The following is a 17,056-nucleotide window of genomic DNA, read 5'->3' as shown; positions in this document are numbered from 1 at the left end:
AAAATAAAATTATTTATGCTTTTCGTGAATTATTTCGTGCATTTTAGTGTGAGTGGTGTCGGCCAACTCACAAAATTTCACATTGACATTTCATAAGGGAGACGAGAACCAACCATGGATACAACATGAGGTTTGCCTGCTGTTGAGTGTCTGCTTTTTCATGAGAAGGTTTGTTCCTTACTTCATTTGTGGTGCTTGTGTCCACTGATTGAAGTTGTTGGTCTGTTGAAGAACGTGGTAAATCTAGAGTTTCTTCATTGGTCACAGGTGTTGCTACTGCTTCATCAGATGTTGTTGTGTTAATTGCACTTTTTGGAGTGGATTCCTCCTTGCTTGATTCCATCGTTCTTCGACCTGTTTTTGTTATCAATTGAATTTTCGCCTCGATTGCACTTTGAATCACTTCCTCAATTCCCTCTCTCTTCAATGCACTGCATTCCCTATAAAAATAAAAACCATTTTCATTGGCAAATTGTTGAGCTTGTTCAAAAGTGACAGGTTCTTGTCCAATTTCTTTCAAATCATGCAAGGTACGTTCATCTGTTCTCAAATCTGTTTTTGTTCCAACCAAAATGCAAGGAACTGTTTGAGAAAATGCTTTTCCATGTTCAGAAATTTCTTTCATCCACAATTGTTTAACATTTTTCAAACTATCTGGACACACCACTGAAAAACAAACAATGAATATATCTGTCTCTGGATAACTCAAAAGTCTTAAATTGTCAAAATCTGTGAAAAAGTCATCATCGATTAATTTGTGAAAATTGAAAATATGAAAAGCATTAATATTGGAATTAAATCATTGCATTGTTGAATATAATAATAATAATAATAAAATCATAATAATTGATTCACAAAAAATAGTTCATCATTGAATGTGTGTGTTTGGTTTTCACTCGATCGTACACGAAAAAAAGAATTGTTACAAACCACAAACCTTCTTGTCCAGCTGTTATTGTTGTGATTCATAGATACATCATGTTGCATATTGATATCATTCGAATTCAAATGAAATAATATGAGAAGATATGCATTTTGAAATTGTCATGTTAAATTTCCCAAAATGGTTGATGGATTTCCAAATCCAGATCCCAACGTCCATGGCAATACCTACCAGTATCCCATAAATTCAAAATAACATCTTCATCTTTGTATTTAACAGTGTGAATTCGATTGTCAATAACAGTCGGGACATGGTCTCCATCAAATTCATTTTCTATTTAAATGAGAGCCAAAAATAGAAATATGCCAAGTGTCATCATGTTCAACCATTTGAAAATCATCATAACAATCATCAACAACACCTACCAGTGAATGAAATCAAAAGACAAGTCTTTCCGACCGCACAATCACCTTTGAATGATTTAATTTTTTAAAAAATCATCACATGGTGATTGATCGTATGAGACAAACAACAATGAGAAGATTTATCCAATGAATGAACTTAATGTCACTACCACCTCCAACAACATACCAACAAAAACCACTTTAAATCTCTTCTTTTCGTTCAATGACATTTTTTTTCTAAAAAGGGATTAGAAAAATTCAGGGATGGGTTTATTCGATGATAAACGTTGTTCGATAGTTTATATGTACATTATTTACAAGCCGAACGTAAGATACGTAGTGACTTCCTAGCAGGCACCCCGGAAGTAAAGGTGTTTAAACTGCTCACGATAACAGCAGCAACCCCTGGGATTCGAACGCTGGACCAGTTGGCTGCCACAGTTCCAGAAAAACCACTCGGCCATATGCGGGCAGCAAAAAGGGATTAGAAAAATGTTCTGAACAAATGGTTTGATCGTTTTAAAAGTTGTTGGCCTTGACAACTTATCACAATGCCATGACAGAATACTCAAACTATTTCATTTATTAGTCAATTATAAGGAACTAGTGGATGTAGTTTAGGGTTATATAATCATAAATTTCAATCAACAAGAAACGATCCTATACACAGCTATTGAACGGTTGAATTACAGGTTGAATTGAAATGGAATTTAAAACATCAAGCAATAACAAGTTTCCAACAAGTTCTAGGTCAACAATAATAGGCATATTTTCGTTTTGTGGTTCTTGTTGGAGTTAAGGTCATGTGTTTTCGACGTTGATGAGAACTTGATTCATTCCATTCAAGAGAATGACCTTCTTCATCGTCTGAGGAAGAATCCTCGTCTTCATCTTCGTCGTATGGATTCGAATAATAACAACAACTTGTTGTTGAATTTGTTGTTGTGGTGTTTCGATGACGACCAGAATTGGTATCATGATGAGCATCCAAGATTTCTTCACCAATGCAAATGGATTCGAGAACTTGTACAAGATCCTCAGAAGATTCATGATGGATTTCACCATTGTCTTCTTCATTGTCTTCCTCATCTTGTGGAGGGGAATAAATGTTTGTTAAATTAAATGTCTTGTCTTGTTTTTTGTAAAGTTTTTGTAAAGTCGGAGAGGGTTGGTCATCATCAAAGTTGAAACTCACACTCACTCGTCCTCCTTTCTTTTCCTTAATTCGAACCATATTCTTGACGAGATCCAATTGTGAGGTCAGCTCATTGGTGGATTTACTTCTCATCTCTCGAAGTGCTGTCAGCTGTTCAATTTTCTTATCTTTTTTGAATTAATCGATGAGGAGGAGTTGGATGATGAATCTTGTGGACCACTACTACTACTGGGAGTAATAGTCAATGTAATTGTCGGAGGAGGAGAAGGAGGAGAGGACATCTCCGAAGAACAAGTCATGGACCTTGAAGACGACGAAACTGAACGCGTCGAATGTCTCGAATTCGTTTTGGGAGTTGTCAAAAACATGTTCGAATTATTTTGAGGCGATCGTGGCGATCCAGACAAGGATGTTTTCGATGATAAGGACGAATTGGAACGTGCATTCGATCTGAGAAAGGCAGGCGTTGAATGGGTTGTTGTTGTTGTTTTCATGTTGTTGTTGTTGTTGTGAGTGGACACTTCACGTGTGTTCGAGATGGATTCAAGACGAAGACGACGTCGAGAAAGAGGAGGAGGAATTGGTGACCAATTTGTTTGTTGAGAGTGATGATTGAAGAGTTTATATATGAGGATGCAATGATTCTTTTTTTAATTGGTTAATATTATAATGCTTTTGAATCAAGCCAACAATTATCTCTTTTGTCAATTCAACGGAGAGACACGAGAATGTGTGTATGCGGATTGTTAGATGGTATATATATTAAGGTCGTATTTTCCCTATCCTCCTTCGAAGGCAGTATTGTCAGCTTAGAGAGATTCAAAGCAGGTCTTGAAGGGGAGAGAAGTTTCATTTGGTTGGTTGAAGAATACCCTTCGCTCCTGTCTCTCCATGAAAAATGATTGTATTACACGAGAGAGATGAATGGAGTTGTGAAACAAGTTTGGAGTTTGTATATTTTTCTCTCGCTGTCAAAATGTCGGGTGAAGGGCATTCCTTTTTAGGACTTGACAATATATGCTAGGAAAAGGACTGACCTATTTGAAGACAACTCTCCTAATCCATATAATTAGTTTAGGAGGATAATTTAGTGCATGAACGAGTGCTTTAAATGACAACAAAGACATGGGTCGATAGAATTTGTTGTGGTATGATCATTGGTAAACTGGTGGTACGAGTGGCAATTTATTTCAATAAATGATTACAAGAGGTCTTTTGTCTTGTTCCTTTCACTTCCATAAGGACAAAATACATGCCCACAATTTGGACACTTTATATTGTTGTCAAACTGTTGAGTGGAGTTTTCACTTTGCTTTTTCAGTTGATTGATGAAATCTGTTTTGATTTGATTAATTTTCTTCATGAAATTGTTTTTTTCTCTTCGAGCTGACGTTCAAAATCTCTTTGTTTCTGATTAAGCTCTTCTTCAAAGTTGTTTATCTGATCAATTTCTAACGCATCAGTGAGTTGATTCTTTAAGTCTAACTCTCTTTTAAATTCATCAGTTAGATCATCACTGCTTTGATGATTGTCTTCCTCCCTTACACTACTAGTCTCCTTAATGGTTCTATCAACAATGCTTTGGCTGTTGGGATCTGAAACATTGTTTGGAGTGGTTGTTGTTGGTTTTAAAGAGTCCATCCTCAGAATTTGCTTGATAAAGTATTTTTTTAAGCTGTAAGTGTTTTTAAGGCGCATTCTTAATGTTGAAATTATTATATAAACCTCGAACTCGTTGCCAAATGCAGAAGCCTCTTGGTTCTTCTCACTGAGATTAGAACATTGAGTTGGAAGGTCTAACGTTAAGTCCATTTCAACATTTTCAATTTCGTGGCTCAAAAAGTCTGCTTGAAGGTAAAATCTATGTCAGGGGATGTCGTTCAACGGCCTCACATACATCATTGAGGATACTTGGTTCATTCACTGATGGGAGACCCTACGTAGGGTCATTTATTGTTACATGTTGTATTGCGTCTGATATCCACCGTACATACCTTAAATCGAAATTCGATCATTTGTTGTCGTCTGTTTTCAGGGGTGTGTGTTAGTTGCTTGAATTTTTTAAAAAAAAGAAATAAAAATTAAAAAATATTGTGTTCGTTCGAGGAAAAAAAAATAACACAACACCTCCGCTAGGTGTTCACCTTGAGCACCCTTTATCACCACCCAAAGAACCATCTCCGAATCATTAAACTTAAATTTAAAACTTATCTCTCCCTCTCTACGAAGTACTGTACTGATTTGGTACCGTACAACTACCACCGGTTATAAGTACTGAGATTGTTACCGTTGTGATCAAACTGTAATCAAGACCCTATTACGATGGCAGTTATTAAGATCAAAGCGCTATTGACTGAATGGTATTTAATCAGACTAACAAGATCAGATTCGTTATACAAATTAAAAAAAAAGAAGAATAATTCAATTAGGATGCCCAGCAAGATCGGTAAAACAAGACCCAACCATGGATCCAATCATGGACCCAAGCACTCTAGCTCACTTCAATCATTAAACGACTACATTGCTTCTGCTAGTTCATCTGTAGATAATGAGCCCAATTTGACAAATAATCTCAACCCTACTCACAATTGCTCTACTAGTGTTGACACTAGATTGTACCCAACTATTGATCCAATAGCTGATGAAGAATTGGCCGCTAAAACTAATAGTATGAGCATGAGTAACCAAGACAACATTGAATTGTTGGATAATGAGCTGACTAATAACCTCAACATACAAGACATGTCAGTTGATGAAATTGTTGGTAAAACTTTTCTCAAACACAATAATGCTAAACTAGATACAAACAGAACTCTTCTTGACACTGATCAGATTTTAGAAATTGTATCTGTTATTGCTAGCCCACACAACCCTATGACCTTAAATTTCCAACATGTTGTAAAAGCCACTCTCAGAATACTCTCTGATGACATTAAATACGAAATCACCACAGAAAGAAAGGCTTTTAAAAACCATAAAGACAGAAAACATGTTTGGGAGTTATGGAAGGAAAGAATGAAGAATATTAACAAACTATTATCTGAGAACAAGAAAAGTAGTAATGTCCAACAAGACAATGAAGAATTCAACATCAATGACATAGCAGTGAAGGAAATCACTCCTCCCAGATATATTGCTGTTAGATATAGCAAAATATTTGAAGAGAATGAGGTAATTGAATTAATTAAGGACAAACTTAGTGGCAAATATGTCACCATCAATCCGATTATTAAGCTCAATAATACCATAATTGTCACTATTGAAGATTGCGCTCAAGTAGAACAGGCAGTTGAAACATTACGTACAAAATTTAAAGAAGTCAATATCACTTCATCATGTGAAAACGACACCAACAAAATTATACGTGTCCATAATATTCCAATAGGAGAACTATGGAAAACTACAGTCAAGGCAGATTGGAGGAATGCTATTGAAAGCGATACTGGTGAACCCATTGTTGAAATTGCTACAGCTAGAATTGGTAAAGAAATGGCAGCAGTGATCACTGTCAAAAGTATGAAAGCCAGAAATAATCTATGTAAGGCAAAAACATATGATATCACTATTCCTAGAACAGAGGAAACAGTCACTATGAAAATCGACATACCATTCAACTATGCAATGGATGTACAATACTCTGACATCATTGGTAGATGGCCTGAAAGAAATGATTTGATTAGAGCTAGAATACAAACGGAATCCTCTCTTGCCAGAAAATACAATAATGACCAACCTGTATCCATACTTATCATCAATCAAGAGAAGAGAATATGTTTGATTAGACTCAACAATCTATCTAATGCCATCAGATTGGTAAACCATGCTGCATATGGAATGAATGAATGGACATTGGATTTTGCTCTCAATTATCCAATGCTAGAAGATTTCCTGGAAAAGAAACCTGATACAGTTCACAAAATTTCACAAAATTTAGGCAGATCTTCTAAAATTGCAGCGAAAGACGTTTCCTTTACTCTTGAAAAAGTGCAACAAGATCACCTAAAAGAAATCAAGAGAATTGAAGCTTCTATGGATAAAAGAATTGCAGAACTTGAGGCAAGACAGAATCAGAAATTGGCTATGGGATTTAAGGAAATGGCTAATATTATCAGAGCAAATAATGAAGAATTAATGATTACCAATAGAATTGCTACTCTAACATTTCTGTCTGGTTGTACAAAAGATAATACCAAGAGGAAGATATATCAAGAGGAAATTGATGAGTGTCACAAAAAGCTAAAACTACTTGATTCACTTCAGTAGCTCCAGAATTATCTATTCTAACCCTCAACATTAATGGTCTCAGAGCAGAACCATTATCAGCCCTAAGAGGCTACCTCAACTCAATCACTCCTGATATAATCATGCTCCAGGAAGTTAAAAGCGTCTACATTGGTCCAGATTTTCCCTCTATATATTATTCTTCATTTACATATTATCACAATCCAAGAGATTCCTGTGGTGTATCTATTTGCCTCAACAAAAGCACTTTCAAAGATATTGAAGAAATCATCTTAGATCCGATCATTAAGAATAACGCGCGAATTATTGGCGTGAAATGTAAAATCAATTCAATTAATACTCTAGTAATTTCTGCGTACTTTCCAAATCAACCAGCTGACAGATGTGAATTCACATATATTCTTGACAACCTAATTGAAAAATATCCTAACTACAAAATCATTATTGGAGGTGATTACAATGCGATTTTATCCGAGAATCACTCCTCAAACGAATCTAGAAGAACTGATCAAAACATACTAGATCTTATTAACAAGAGAAATCTTAATTACTATCCTTTCCCTCATTTATCATGGCACCTTCATTATACTATTAACAAACAATCCAAGTCTATAATAGATTACATATCCACAGATTTTCCAATTGCATCTGGAGAAGTACTGAATGCCAACTTCATATCAGATCACAAAATGGTTAAAATTCTACTTGACCTCTCATGTCAACGAACACCTTTGTTAATTCGGAAGAAGCGTAACTTTCAAGATCCCAAAAATAAGAAAGAAGTGCTGGCCATTAGCAAAGAATGTGTATCTCAAGTTAAGAATTTAGAATCTGATAACGACAAATGGCTTTTCATTTGTGATAAACTAGGCGACAAATTTGTGGAGGTCAATCCACCTAAACTTGATCCTAAAATCTACAAATATAATAAGCAATATAAGAAGCTCATGTTAATACTTGATAGAAATGAGCACGGATATCCTTGTGACAAACTTTTGACCACTATTGGTAAAACTTTAGAACAGGTTCCAAAATGTCTTGCAAGTGTCAAAGAGAAAATCAAGAACCATATCAAATGGAGCCATGATAAGGCTTTGAACAGAAAGATGAAATGGTGGGAACAAAACTATGCAACCAACTCTAAACATCTGAGAAAGAAAATTTACAAAACGTCATCACCACCATACAAATTATCTATCGAAGGAACTGAAATTAGTGACCCCAATGAAGTTGCCAATGTGATCAAGGACAAATATCAACAAAACCTCAACTTTAGAGGAAGAAATCATCAAATTGACATTACCAAGTTTTTCAAGTACAAACATCCATTAATTGATAATTGCAATGACAAAATACTCGGTAGAATTACCACGGAAGAGAAAGAATGGATAATTCAGAATTTGAAATCCACAGCACCCAATGAACTAGGTTTAAGACAAAAACTATCAAATACATGTGTAAGGAATTACAGGAGGAAATTTTTCAAATTATTGAAAATATCATCACAACTGGATTTACTCCTGAATCTATGCAAAGTGTCAGCATTCTCCCAATTCACAAAAAGAATAAGGACCACTCAAACCCTGCTAACTATAGACCTATTGCCCTTATGGACTCAGGACTTAAAATAGCTACTAAATTAATCACCAAAAGATTGAAGGAAGTGTTAAAGGGAAGATTATCATTAGCTCAATTTGGTGGTGAAGACGGCAGAGAAACTATTCACAGAGTCCTTTCAATTTACAATATGATTGCTTGGGCAAAAAGGACAAGAAACCTTTTTATGGTTTGGCTGTTGACATCAAAAAAGCTTATGACTCATTACCGAGAATTATGCTTCGTGATGGACTGCTATTCTTAGGGATTGATGAAATTACTGCTGATGGAATTCTGGAAATATTAGGTGAATCTACGACAAAGTTTGTTATACCTAATGGTAAATCTGAATGTTTCAATGTGAAAGATGGATTGAAACAAGGCGACACCTTCTCTCCCCTTGCATTCAAAATTGCGATTGAGCCTCTCTTACAATTTTTAGAAATAACATATAATGGTGCTAGTGTTGCAAATTATTGGAACATTAGTACAGGCGCATGGATTGATGATTTGAACTCATTTTCCAACGAACTACCTGAAATTGAAAATTCTTTGCATGACATTGAAACCTATCTTCATGGCTATCACATGGAATTAGATCATTCCAAAACTAACCTCTTCTCTGATAAGGAATGTAGTATCAAGACATTATCTGGAAGTACGATCAAAAGTAATGATTCTATTATTATACTTGGTAATAATATTACCAATAATACTGAGGAACAAAAGAAATACACTACTTCAATTATTGAAGAAGTTAAAAGAAGAACTAACTCTATTGGCTGGAATTTTCCAATACAGAACATTGTCAAAATTATCAACACAGACATTGTTCCGTATGCACTGTACCACCTAATTCCTCTTGCTAATGACCATCTAGAGAAACAAATTGATAAATTCTTTCGCAACTTTATATGTGAAAGATTAAGAACCAAGAGAAAATTAGCTCTCGAGTGGTTTTATACTCATCAAGACAAAGGTGGACTTGGATTAATTTCTGTTCAAGAAATGAGTTACTCGGACCTAATGTGTAAAGTCAGAAAGTTCCTTGAACAATATGATATTTGTCTTGGATCTTCTACAAGATTCCTTTGTGAACGAATCAAACAGGAGCATGGTTTTGACATCCTCAATGATCCAATCCCTACTTGGTATAAACCAGACCCATGGATTCCTCAATATCTCAAGAGAATAATTTTCATGAACAAATCTTCCAATATTAGATTGTGGCATTCGAGTGACCAATGGCATGAAAAAACTCTCATCCCTTATGGAAAATTCCCTAAAGGTTTAAGACAATTCCTGCTCTATAAAGATTGGAACAGATTAAGTATGTGGGTTCCTGACCCTAAAAATTTACAAGTGAAATTACATAATGACATCAAACATTCCAATCATGTCACCCAAATTCGCAACATTCTCAATAGCATGGATTTTGGAAAAATCAAAGACGAAAGCAAATACTACAAATATGTTGGTAACAACACATCCATGTCAAACCTCTTGAACAAAGCTACACTAATTGGTACTGACGGATCGTGTAACAATAATATTGCTGGATACGGTATTGTAACTGATCAGAATGTTTCCATCTCAAGTCACACCTTAGGACAAGGAACTTCCTACAACAGTGAAGTTCAAGCGCTCCACACAGTTGTTAGATTGCTAGATAACAACACTCCTAGAACAATAGTCATAGATGCGAAAAGTATTTATGACCAACTTTTCCAATTCAGAAAATCTAGAGATCCTTATGTTGAAGAAATTCGTAATTATTTAAAAATGAAGGATCAGATCAAAATTATGCATGTTAATAGTCATACAGGTAAACAAGATATCTATAGCCGCATAAATGAATTAGCAGATAGGGCTGCTAAGAAAGGTGCTGATTGTAACAATATTCTTACTAATATTCCATCCAATAATTGGTATATTATTATCAACAATGTATTATACACTCAAAACACTAGACAAACAATGTACAAACTTCTATTTCAACGCCTCCACAAAAGAACATATACGCCAAAGAACCTTCCTCCCAAGAACAGAAAGTTCACCAACATTTACCCCTCAATAGGAATCGGTTTCAGAACCTTAAATCTAATATTTAAAATTAGAGTGAACGTGATGAAGACTTTGGAAAATTTAAACAAGATATCCAAGACGAACTTGCTATGTCCTTGCTGTAGTAGAGAGACAATGCAACACATTATTTTTGAATGTAAATACTATAGTGATATAAGAAAAGAAATGTTTAGGAATTTATATAATATCTCAATATATGCAAAGAATAACAAGAAGTTCTCCAAACGACTATTGTACCTCATCAAGACTAAACAAGATATCCATAGCCTAACAGGTGCTAAAGTTGGATTGGGTAAGAAATGGGACAAAGTATTTACTAAGGAAGCTTATCGATCTATTACTAAAATGTGGATGAAACGAAATCATTTTTTCATGGAAGAATTGAAACTCACCTGGAATGAATTTGAACAACAATACGATTTTAATCCCAATTTCATTGATTTGAACAAGTTTAAACTATACATGAAATACCCACGACCATGAATAATAATTGAAATTTACAACAATATTTGAAATTTACACTAACCTTGATGACAAACAATAATTGAAATTTACAACAATAATTACACTAACTTTGATGACATGAACCACCTTTAACTGTACTAATTGCACACACAGCCATGAATAACGTTTGAATTTTCGAACAAATAAAAGCATGGACAGTGATAAAAAAAAAAAAAAAATATTGTGTTCGTCATCATCCAACAACAACAAATCAACTCGCAACACTATCACCCGCATCAAAACAATTTTGAAAATGAGCAATCATCACACGAACGATTGGAAATCAGTTCAGAATAAGCCAAGAACCGGAAGGAAAACTCAATCAAATACCAGTGCTTCAACTCCAACAGGTTCACCGCCATCCTCCTCTTCATCGTCATCGGCAACTACTACATCTTCTTTACCACCAGGCTCATCTCCCGTCGGATCCAATCCAACTACCACTACTACTAGTATTAATTATAATGTCGTAGCAGCGACAAGTTATAAAACTGCGGCTGTTGTATCCGTTCCAAACCTTGAGTCGAGAGGAACTAGTATGCATCATCAGCACCAATACAATAATAATTCTTCATCCTCTTCTTCTTCATCAAATCAACCATTGGATAAACATCCACTAGGTCATACATTTACATTTTCCTACTTTAGAAAGGAGAAGGGTATTGATTATGAAGATTGTATGAAAACTGTAGGAGATTTTTCAACTGTGGAAGAATTCTGGGCACTCTACACTCACATGAAAAGACCATATGAGCTTAAAGTATCGATGGATTATCATCTATTTAAACAAGGGATTAAACCAATGTGGGAAGATGAAAAAACAAAAACGGAGGTAGACTCATGCTTCGATGTAAAAGTGGCTATTCTGCTAGAATTTGGGAAGATTTACTCTTATCTTTCATTGGTCAACAATTTGCAAATGATGATGATATTAACGGAGTTGTAATTTCCATTCGAGACAATCATGACATTATTTCAATTTGGAATAAGAATGGAGATGACGAAAAAATCCAAGAAACATTGAAGCAAGATGTCATGAACTTGTTGAATCTCCCTTCTCAAACCAAGCTTGAATACAAGGCACACAAGGATGCCATTCAAACACACACCAAGATGCTTGAATTATGGAGCAATAATTTTAAAACAAGTGATGACACTGACATTCAAGACGATGCGGAGCTAGCCGAATCCAATCCAATGGAAGGAGAAACCACAAAACAACGATAAATGCTGTTTTTCACACACGTTCGACGTATTTATCGAACTTTTCGTACAGTCTCATTGTTCACTTTCAAGCAACCTCGTTCAAACACCAAGTCACAAGAACTTTAAGAAATTTTCGTTTTAATGCAACCCTAAAGGTTTGTTTAAAATTGAACCAACAAAAGAAAAGAACTGTTATATACAGGAGGAGGGAAAATGTTCAAAAGTATTCAAGATGCTTATTTACCAAGTCTTTCAGTCTTGAAGAATGTTTGTTCGGCGTCGAGTCTTGCCTTTTCACCGCCTTCCTCCCAAGCCTTCAATTGTTGTTCACTCTTGAAGTGAGAGAAGTCCCGCTTTTGCTTGGCGTTCTTATCAACACCAAATGTTGCCAAGAATGCCCACCATTCGTCTTCAGACATGGCAAGCTTCTCTTCCTTCTTCTCAGCTCCTTCCTTGGCCTCTTCAGCTTGACTCTCAGAAGAAGCTCTCAATGAAGCAACTTCAGATTCCAATTCCTTGACACGACGAGCACCGTCAATGACACCATGATACAAGTTTTGTTCTTCTCTCTTCTTGGCTGACATGGTGGCAGACTTGGATGACATGGATCTGTATTCTTCTTCTTCGATCTTTGAAGATTCTTTGATAATCCAATCCTTGTTACGAAGCAAAATTTCATCAGGATTCAATCTGGTTGCCTTGAGTTCATTGATGTATTCAACATCGTATTCATCTTCCTCAATTTCTTGGATCAATTGGTCACGTTCTTCTGGATAGTACTTGTCAATGAACCATGGAGCCAAATATTGTTGATACAATCCGTTTTCATCCTTCTTCAAGAGTGGAGTTTCACGGACCAACTCGTCTGTTACTTGCTTAATGAGTGGAAGAGCATCAACCATGTCATCTTTCATTTGTCCCAAAACTGGTTTCATCAATTCATCCAGTTTGTCTTGGATGGTTTTGATTTCAATACGTGGACGAGTCTTCTCAATCACCTTGTCCATATCACGTTTGATCTTTTGAACAGTTCCAGGTCCGAGTCTCTTTTCCCAATCTGCCCAATCAATGGTAACTTGTTGCATATGAGCCTCTTCAGCCAATTCCAACTTGAATTGCTTCATCTCCTTGAATTCTCTTTCAAATTGTGGAAGCAAGGTTTTTTCAGTTTCTGTACGTTGGAACAATCTAGCAAACTCAATCCAATCAACCTCCAAATCACCATCATCAGATTTTTTGTAGAATTTGGGTTCTTGTCCCTTGACAACTTCCTCTACTTCCTCTTTGGAAAAGTCCAAGGTCTTGGTGATAAAGTTGATGTATTCCTCATCGTAAAAAACAGGTCTGTTCATTTGTTCTTTGAGTTGAGCCTCAAACTCTTCATGTGTCATTTCGTGTTTTGATTTGTAGTTTTTACTTTCACCGTCGGCCAAGAGTTCATCCAACTTTCGCATAATATTTTCTGTTGTAATCAAGTCATCATGATAAATAACTGGATCAGTGTCAGGAAGATTGGCAGTGGAAACGCTTCTTGAAGATTGAATGATGATTTGATTCAACAAGGCGCGAGTGTACTTCTTGTTGAGTGTCCGGCTAGCAATTTGACGCAACATGATGACGAAGAAAAATTTGGCCTCGCTTGCTTATTTTTTTTCGGTTGACTCGGGCTTTTACAATGGCTATTTTGATTGCCGCGTATGGCTGATAAAAACAATTTCTTGAGAAAATTCTTCATAGTTTCATTGAGCTTAGGTGTGTTTCCTTCAAATTCTGATAAAAACAAACATTTTCAATTTGAAATCTGTTAAAGTCTTTTGTTTTTATATTTTCACTATAAAGAGCTCTCTCTGAGACTGACACGTGACGATGGAACACAACACACAAAAAAATTCATCAAAACAAACACGTGAGCCAAAAAACGATCAACATTTAACACAAAGTACCCACAATAGAAACAGCAATAACATCACTCAGCTGTGTCCAGAATCTTCTTCATTCACTTCACACTCACGAGTGACAACAACAAGAGATCACTGTCGCAAGAACATCAAACCAGAATTCTATCAACCAACAAAATCGAATTTTCAAATGGGATACAAACAAAAGAAATACAAAAACGGAGAGGAGTATAATGGAGAGTGGAATAACAATAAGAGACACGGAATGGGTATTCATCAATGGCCCGATAACAGAATTTATGTAGGTTGCTTGGTGATGGCATGTCATTTTGAATTAATACCCAAAAACATTTCGTTCGAATCGAACTGTATGATTCGGATGTTGTGGGTGATGTATACTCACTCGATAATTCCACGTGTCACTTGCTGACATGTCGGTTTAAAGGAAGGACAATTTAAAGATGATTTAATGCATGGACATGGAAAATATCAATGGCCCGATAATAGACTCTATGTACGTTATTAGTTGTGATAATTGTGTCAAATATTCATCAATATGTGTGTGTGTGCTTGGATGTTTTCTAATGTACTTTATACATATATATCTCCATCATCATCCATTTTTGTCCGAATCATGTTACCAAATCTCATTTTTCTATTTTCGGTTCATTCATGACTCTTTGTAAACTCTACAACATTCAATAGGAAGGGTCATTCGTTCAAGATCACATGACAGGTCGAGGCTATTATTTTCAAGATAAACGAGATCCACTGCTCGAAGAAATCAGTGGAGAATTTCTAAATGGTGTCTTACATGGACGAGGAGTTTGTTTTAAAAAGATTGTCACTAATAATGTCACAACTGGATTAATCATAACAGTAGGATATTGCTGGAATAGAGGTACATTACATCATGGATTTGAAATTATTGTGGATACCAATAATGCGGTTCAATCGATTAAGCAATTCAGATCTAATTGCAAGTATTCTTTTGATCCGAGAGGAGGTGGTGGAGATTATTTTCAAGAAGATTCTGGTGCAGAAGTGCTCCATTCACCGAATGTGTCGTCTTCAGTAGTACCAAAGCCAACATCAGCTGCATCCTCACAAGACAAATTGAATAACAGTAGCTCCAACTCAATTCCTCTTCTCAATTTGATGAATATTAGTTCAAGTAGTTTCAATACACAAGATTCCATTTCACCTCGAGGTGGTGGTGGTTGTGGTGGTGGATTAACACCCTCATCCAACCATGCGTCCACTCCTACCAATCAGGGATCAATGACACCTCGAACTCGATCCTCACCTCGAACACCACGAGGTGGTAGTCATCTCATCAAACCTGCTGGAACAACTGAGATTAAAATTGAACAAATTGAATTCATTGATGCAAGTGAACTCGCTCAAGCCAAAGCAGAACTTTTGGAAAAACAATCCAATTTGGTACAAGCATGGAAAGAAAAATTGAATAATGTTCAAGAAAAGATCAAAACACTCACGAAACAAAAAGTAAATTTAGAGAGTAAGCTAGCAGAAGCAAAAGAAGAACTTGCCTTTTACCACAATAAGGACATTGAAACCGAACAAAGACTCTCTCAATACATTACACAACACAAGGATTTATTCGAGGAGTATGAAATGGCTACCAATTCAAAAATTCAAACACTCGAAACGATTATCAGTGAATTGAATACGAGACGAGAACGAGATTTAACTCTCAAAAATCAAGAGTTGGAACATTTGAGGAATAGTCTTCATCAGAAAATTGAAGCACTCGAATTGGAATGGAGAGACCGATACAATCGACTTGAATCTCAGGTGGAATTGTTGGATGATGACAAAAGGTGAAGTCTGCCATTACCACTAGTAATACTAGTACTCAGACTGCTGCTACTACTACCACCACCACGAATACTATGAATACTGCTACGAATACGACTACTACCAATACTGATACTTGTACGAGCAAGAGAGAGGACATCACAGACTCTTCTCACAACAACACAAATCCCAACAACAACAACAACAACACAAAGGATTCACCTCCACTCCTATCCAACACTGAGTTCAATCAACAATTGATTGATTCCATTGCACTCTCACCTCACAGACCCACCCGTCATCGAAGATCCATCAGTAACATTCATCATGCACATTTACCATCCTCACTACTCGAACAACAACAACAATCAGTTGTTGCTACCTCCCATCACTCATCAGCATGCTCGTCATGCTCATCCACACCATCTTCCTCATCAGCATGCTCGACCACTACGAACTTTCAACATGATCCTCTTAATACGTTAACGAGCAACACGACACCCATTCATAGCTCACCTCCAGCAGATGACTTTGATATTGAAACCACTCTGAGAACGACCACATACAAGACAGCCAATAATGTCAATACTCCAACCTATGAAACAGCTCAACAAAAAGAAGCCAAGAATATTGGAAGGCCTCGTTCCAATTCACAAGACAATTCGTCGGCAACCTCCTCATTGGATATTGTGAGAGGAACGCTTACGGGTTCACATTTATTGTCGTCTTCGCCTTCTTCAAATTCATCAACCAGTCAAAGTCACGTAGGAGATGACCACGATGTCTGCTTATTACAAGATGCTTCTTCCAATCAGATTGTGGATTGTCAATCATCGCCTTCATCACTGAAAAACTCTTCTGAACGAATTGTATCCATCGCAACTGAGAGCTCTGAAAATTCATTCACAAATTCATGTCATGCTCAATCACAACAGCATGAACCACTCTCTCCTCTTCAAAAACACTCTTCTCTTTCATCCATTCCTTCGGGTAGTAATCACCCTTCCACACAACATGAAAATTCTACAAAACTCAAAACAAATCAGACAGATAAGGACAGACCTCTGTCAATGAAGGTCGGCAACAATAAGATAGTCACCAACCAATCGAATTGGATTTCTGCAGATATTCTCTATCAGAAAATTCGAGAAAATCTCAAAAAGACATCAAACTTTTCCGAGTTGGGGAACTCAAGCAAGAATGTAAATAAGGAGCAAATTGATTATCGACAATTTCTGAAAAAGAAGCATTAAAACAAACA

The 17,056-nt window shown here is 36.2% G+C and overlaps 8 protein-coding genes across 8 annotated transcripts; 4 read left to right on the top strand and 4 right to left on the bottom strand.

The window, feature by feature from the left end:
* Positions 1-67: 67 nt before the first annotated feature.
* Positions 68-1,517, bottom strand: FDP41_011094 (uncharacterized protein; the record flags this gene model as incomplete). Its single annotated transcript, XM_044701465.1, has 5 exons — positions 68-729; positions 938-949; positions 1,115-1,216; positions 1,309-1,353; positions 1,475-1,517. The coding sequence occupies 5 exons, from the start codon at positions 1,515-1,517 to the stop codon at positions 68-70; spliced, it is 864 nt and encodes a 287-aa protein (XP_044567829.1).
* Positions 1,518-2,038: 521 nt separating this feature from the next.
* Positions 2,039-2,575, bottom strand: FDP41_011093 (uncharacterized protein; the record flags this gene model as incomplete). The annotated part of the gene is made up of 1 exon (XM_044701464.1): positions 2,039-2,575. The coding sequence occupies one exon, from the start codon at positions 2,573-2,575 to the stop codon at positions 2,039-2,041; it is 537 nt and encodes a 178-aa protein (XP_044567828.1).
* Positions 2,576-2,589: 14 nt separating this feature from the next.
* Positions 2,590-2,937, bottom strand: FDP41_011092 (uncharacterized protein; the record flags this gene model as incomplete). Its single annotated transcript, XM_044701463.1, has 1 exon — positions 2,590-2,937. The coding sequence occupies one exon, from the start codon at positions 2,935-2,937 to the stop codon at positions 2,590-2,592; it is 348 nt and encodes a 115-aa protein (XP_044567827.1).
* A 1,936-nt stretch (positions 2,938-4,873) lies between these two features.
* FDP41_011091 (uncharacterized protein) lies at positions 4,874-10,849 on the top strand (the record flags this gene model as incomplete). Its single annotated transcript, XM_044701462.1, has 3 exons — positions 4,874-6,702; positions 6,750-8,142; positions 8,453-10,849. 3 exons carry the CDS (start codon positions 4,874-4,876, stop codon positions 10,847-10,849), a joined length of 5,619 nt encoding a protein of 1,872 aa, XP_044567826.1.
* Positions 10,850-11,123: 274 nt separating this feature from the next.
* On the top strand, positions 11,124-12,097 carry FDP41_011090 (uncharacterized protein; the record flags this gene model as incomplete). Its single annotated transcript, XM_044701461.1, has 2 exons — positions 11,124-11,674; positions 11,728-12,097. The coding sequence occupies 2 exons, from the start codon at positions 11,124-11,126 to the stop codon at positions 12,095-12,097; spliced, it is 921 nt and encodes a 306-aa protein (XP_044567825.1).
* Positions 12,098-12,312: 215 nt separating this feature from the next.
* On the bottom strand, positions 12,313-13,689 carry FDP41_011089 (uncharacterized protein; the record flags this gene model as incomplete). Its single annotated transcript, XM_044701459.1, has 1 exon — positions 12,313-13,689. One exon carries the CDS (start codon positions 13,687-13,689, stop codon positions 12,313-12,315), a length of 1,377 nt encoding a protein of 458 aa, XP_044567824.1.
* A 253-nt stretch (positions 13,690-13,942) lies between these two features.
* FDP41_011088 (uncharacterized protein) lies at positions 13,943-15,822 on the top strand (the record flags this gene model as incomplete). The annotated part of the gene is made up of 3 exons (XM_044701458.1): positions 13,943-14,275; positions 14,420-14,488; positions 14,680-15,822. The coding sequence occupies 3 exons, from the start codon at positions 13,943-13,945 to the stop codon at positions 15,820-15,822; spliced, it is 1,545 nt and encodes a 514-aa protein (XP_044567823.1).
* A 68-nt stretch (positions 15,823-15,890) lies between these two features.
* On the top strand, positions 15,891-17,048 carry FDP41_011087 (uncharacterized protein; the record flags this gene model as incomplete). The annotated part of the gene is made up of 1 exon (XM_044701457.1): positions 15,891-17,048. The coding sequence occupies one exon, from the start codon at positions 15,891-15,893 to the stop codon at positions 17,046-17,048; it is 1,158 nt and encodes a 385-aa protein (XP_044567822.1).
* Between the last annotated feature and the right edge of the window lie 8 nt (positions 17,049-17,056).

This window comes from Naegleria fowleri (genome assembly GCF_008403515.1).
Source record: "Naegleria fowleri strain ATCC 30894 chromosome Unknown tig7, whole genome shotgun sequence".
Lineage (NCBI taxonomy): Eukaryota > Heterolobosea > Eutetramitea > Acrasida > Naegleriidae > Naegleria > Naegleria fowleri.
Note: the sequence above shows the minus strand (reverse complement) of the source record. Positions and strands in the feature narration are given on the sequence as shown.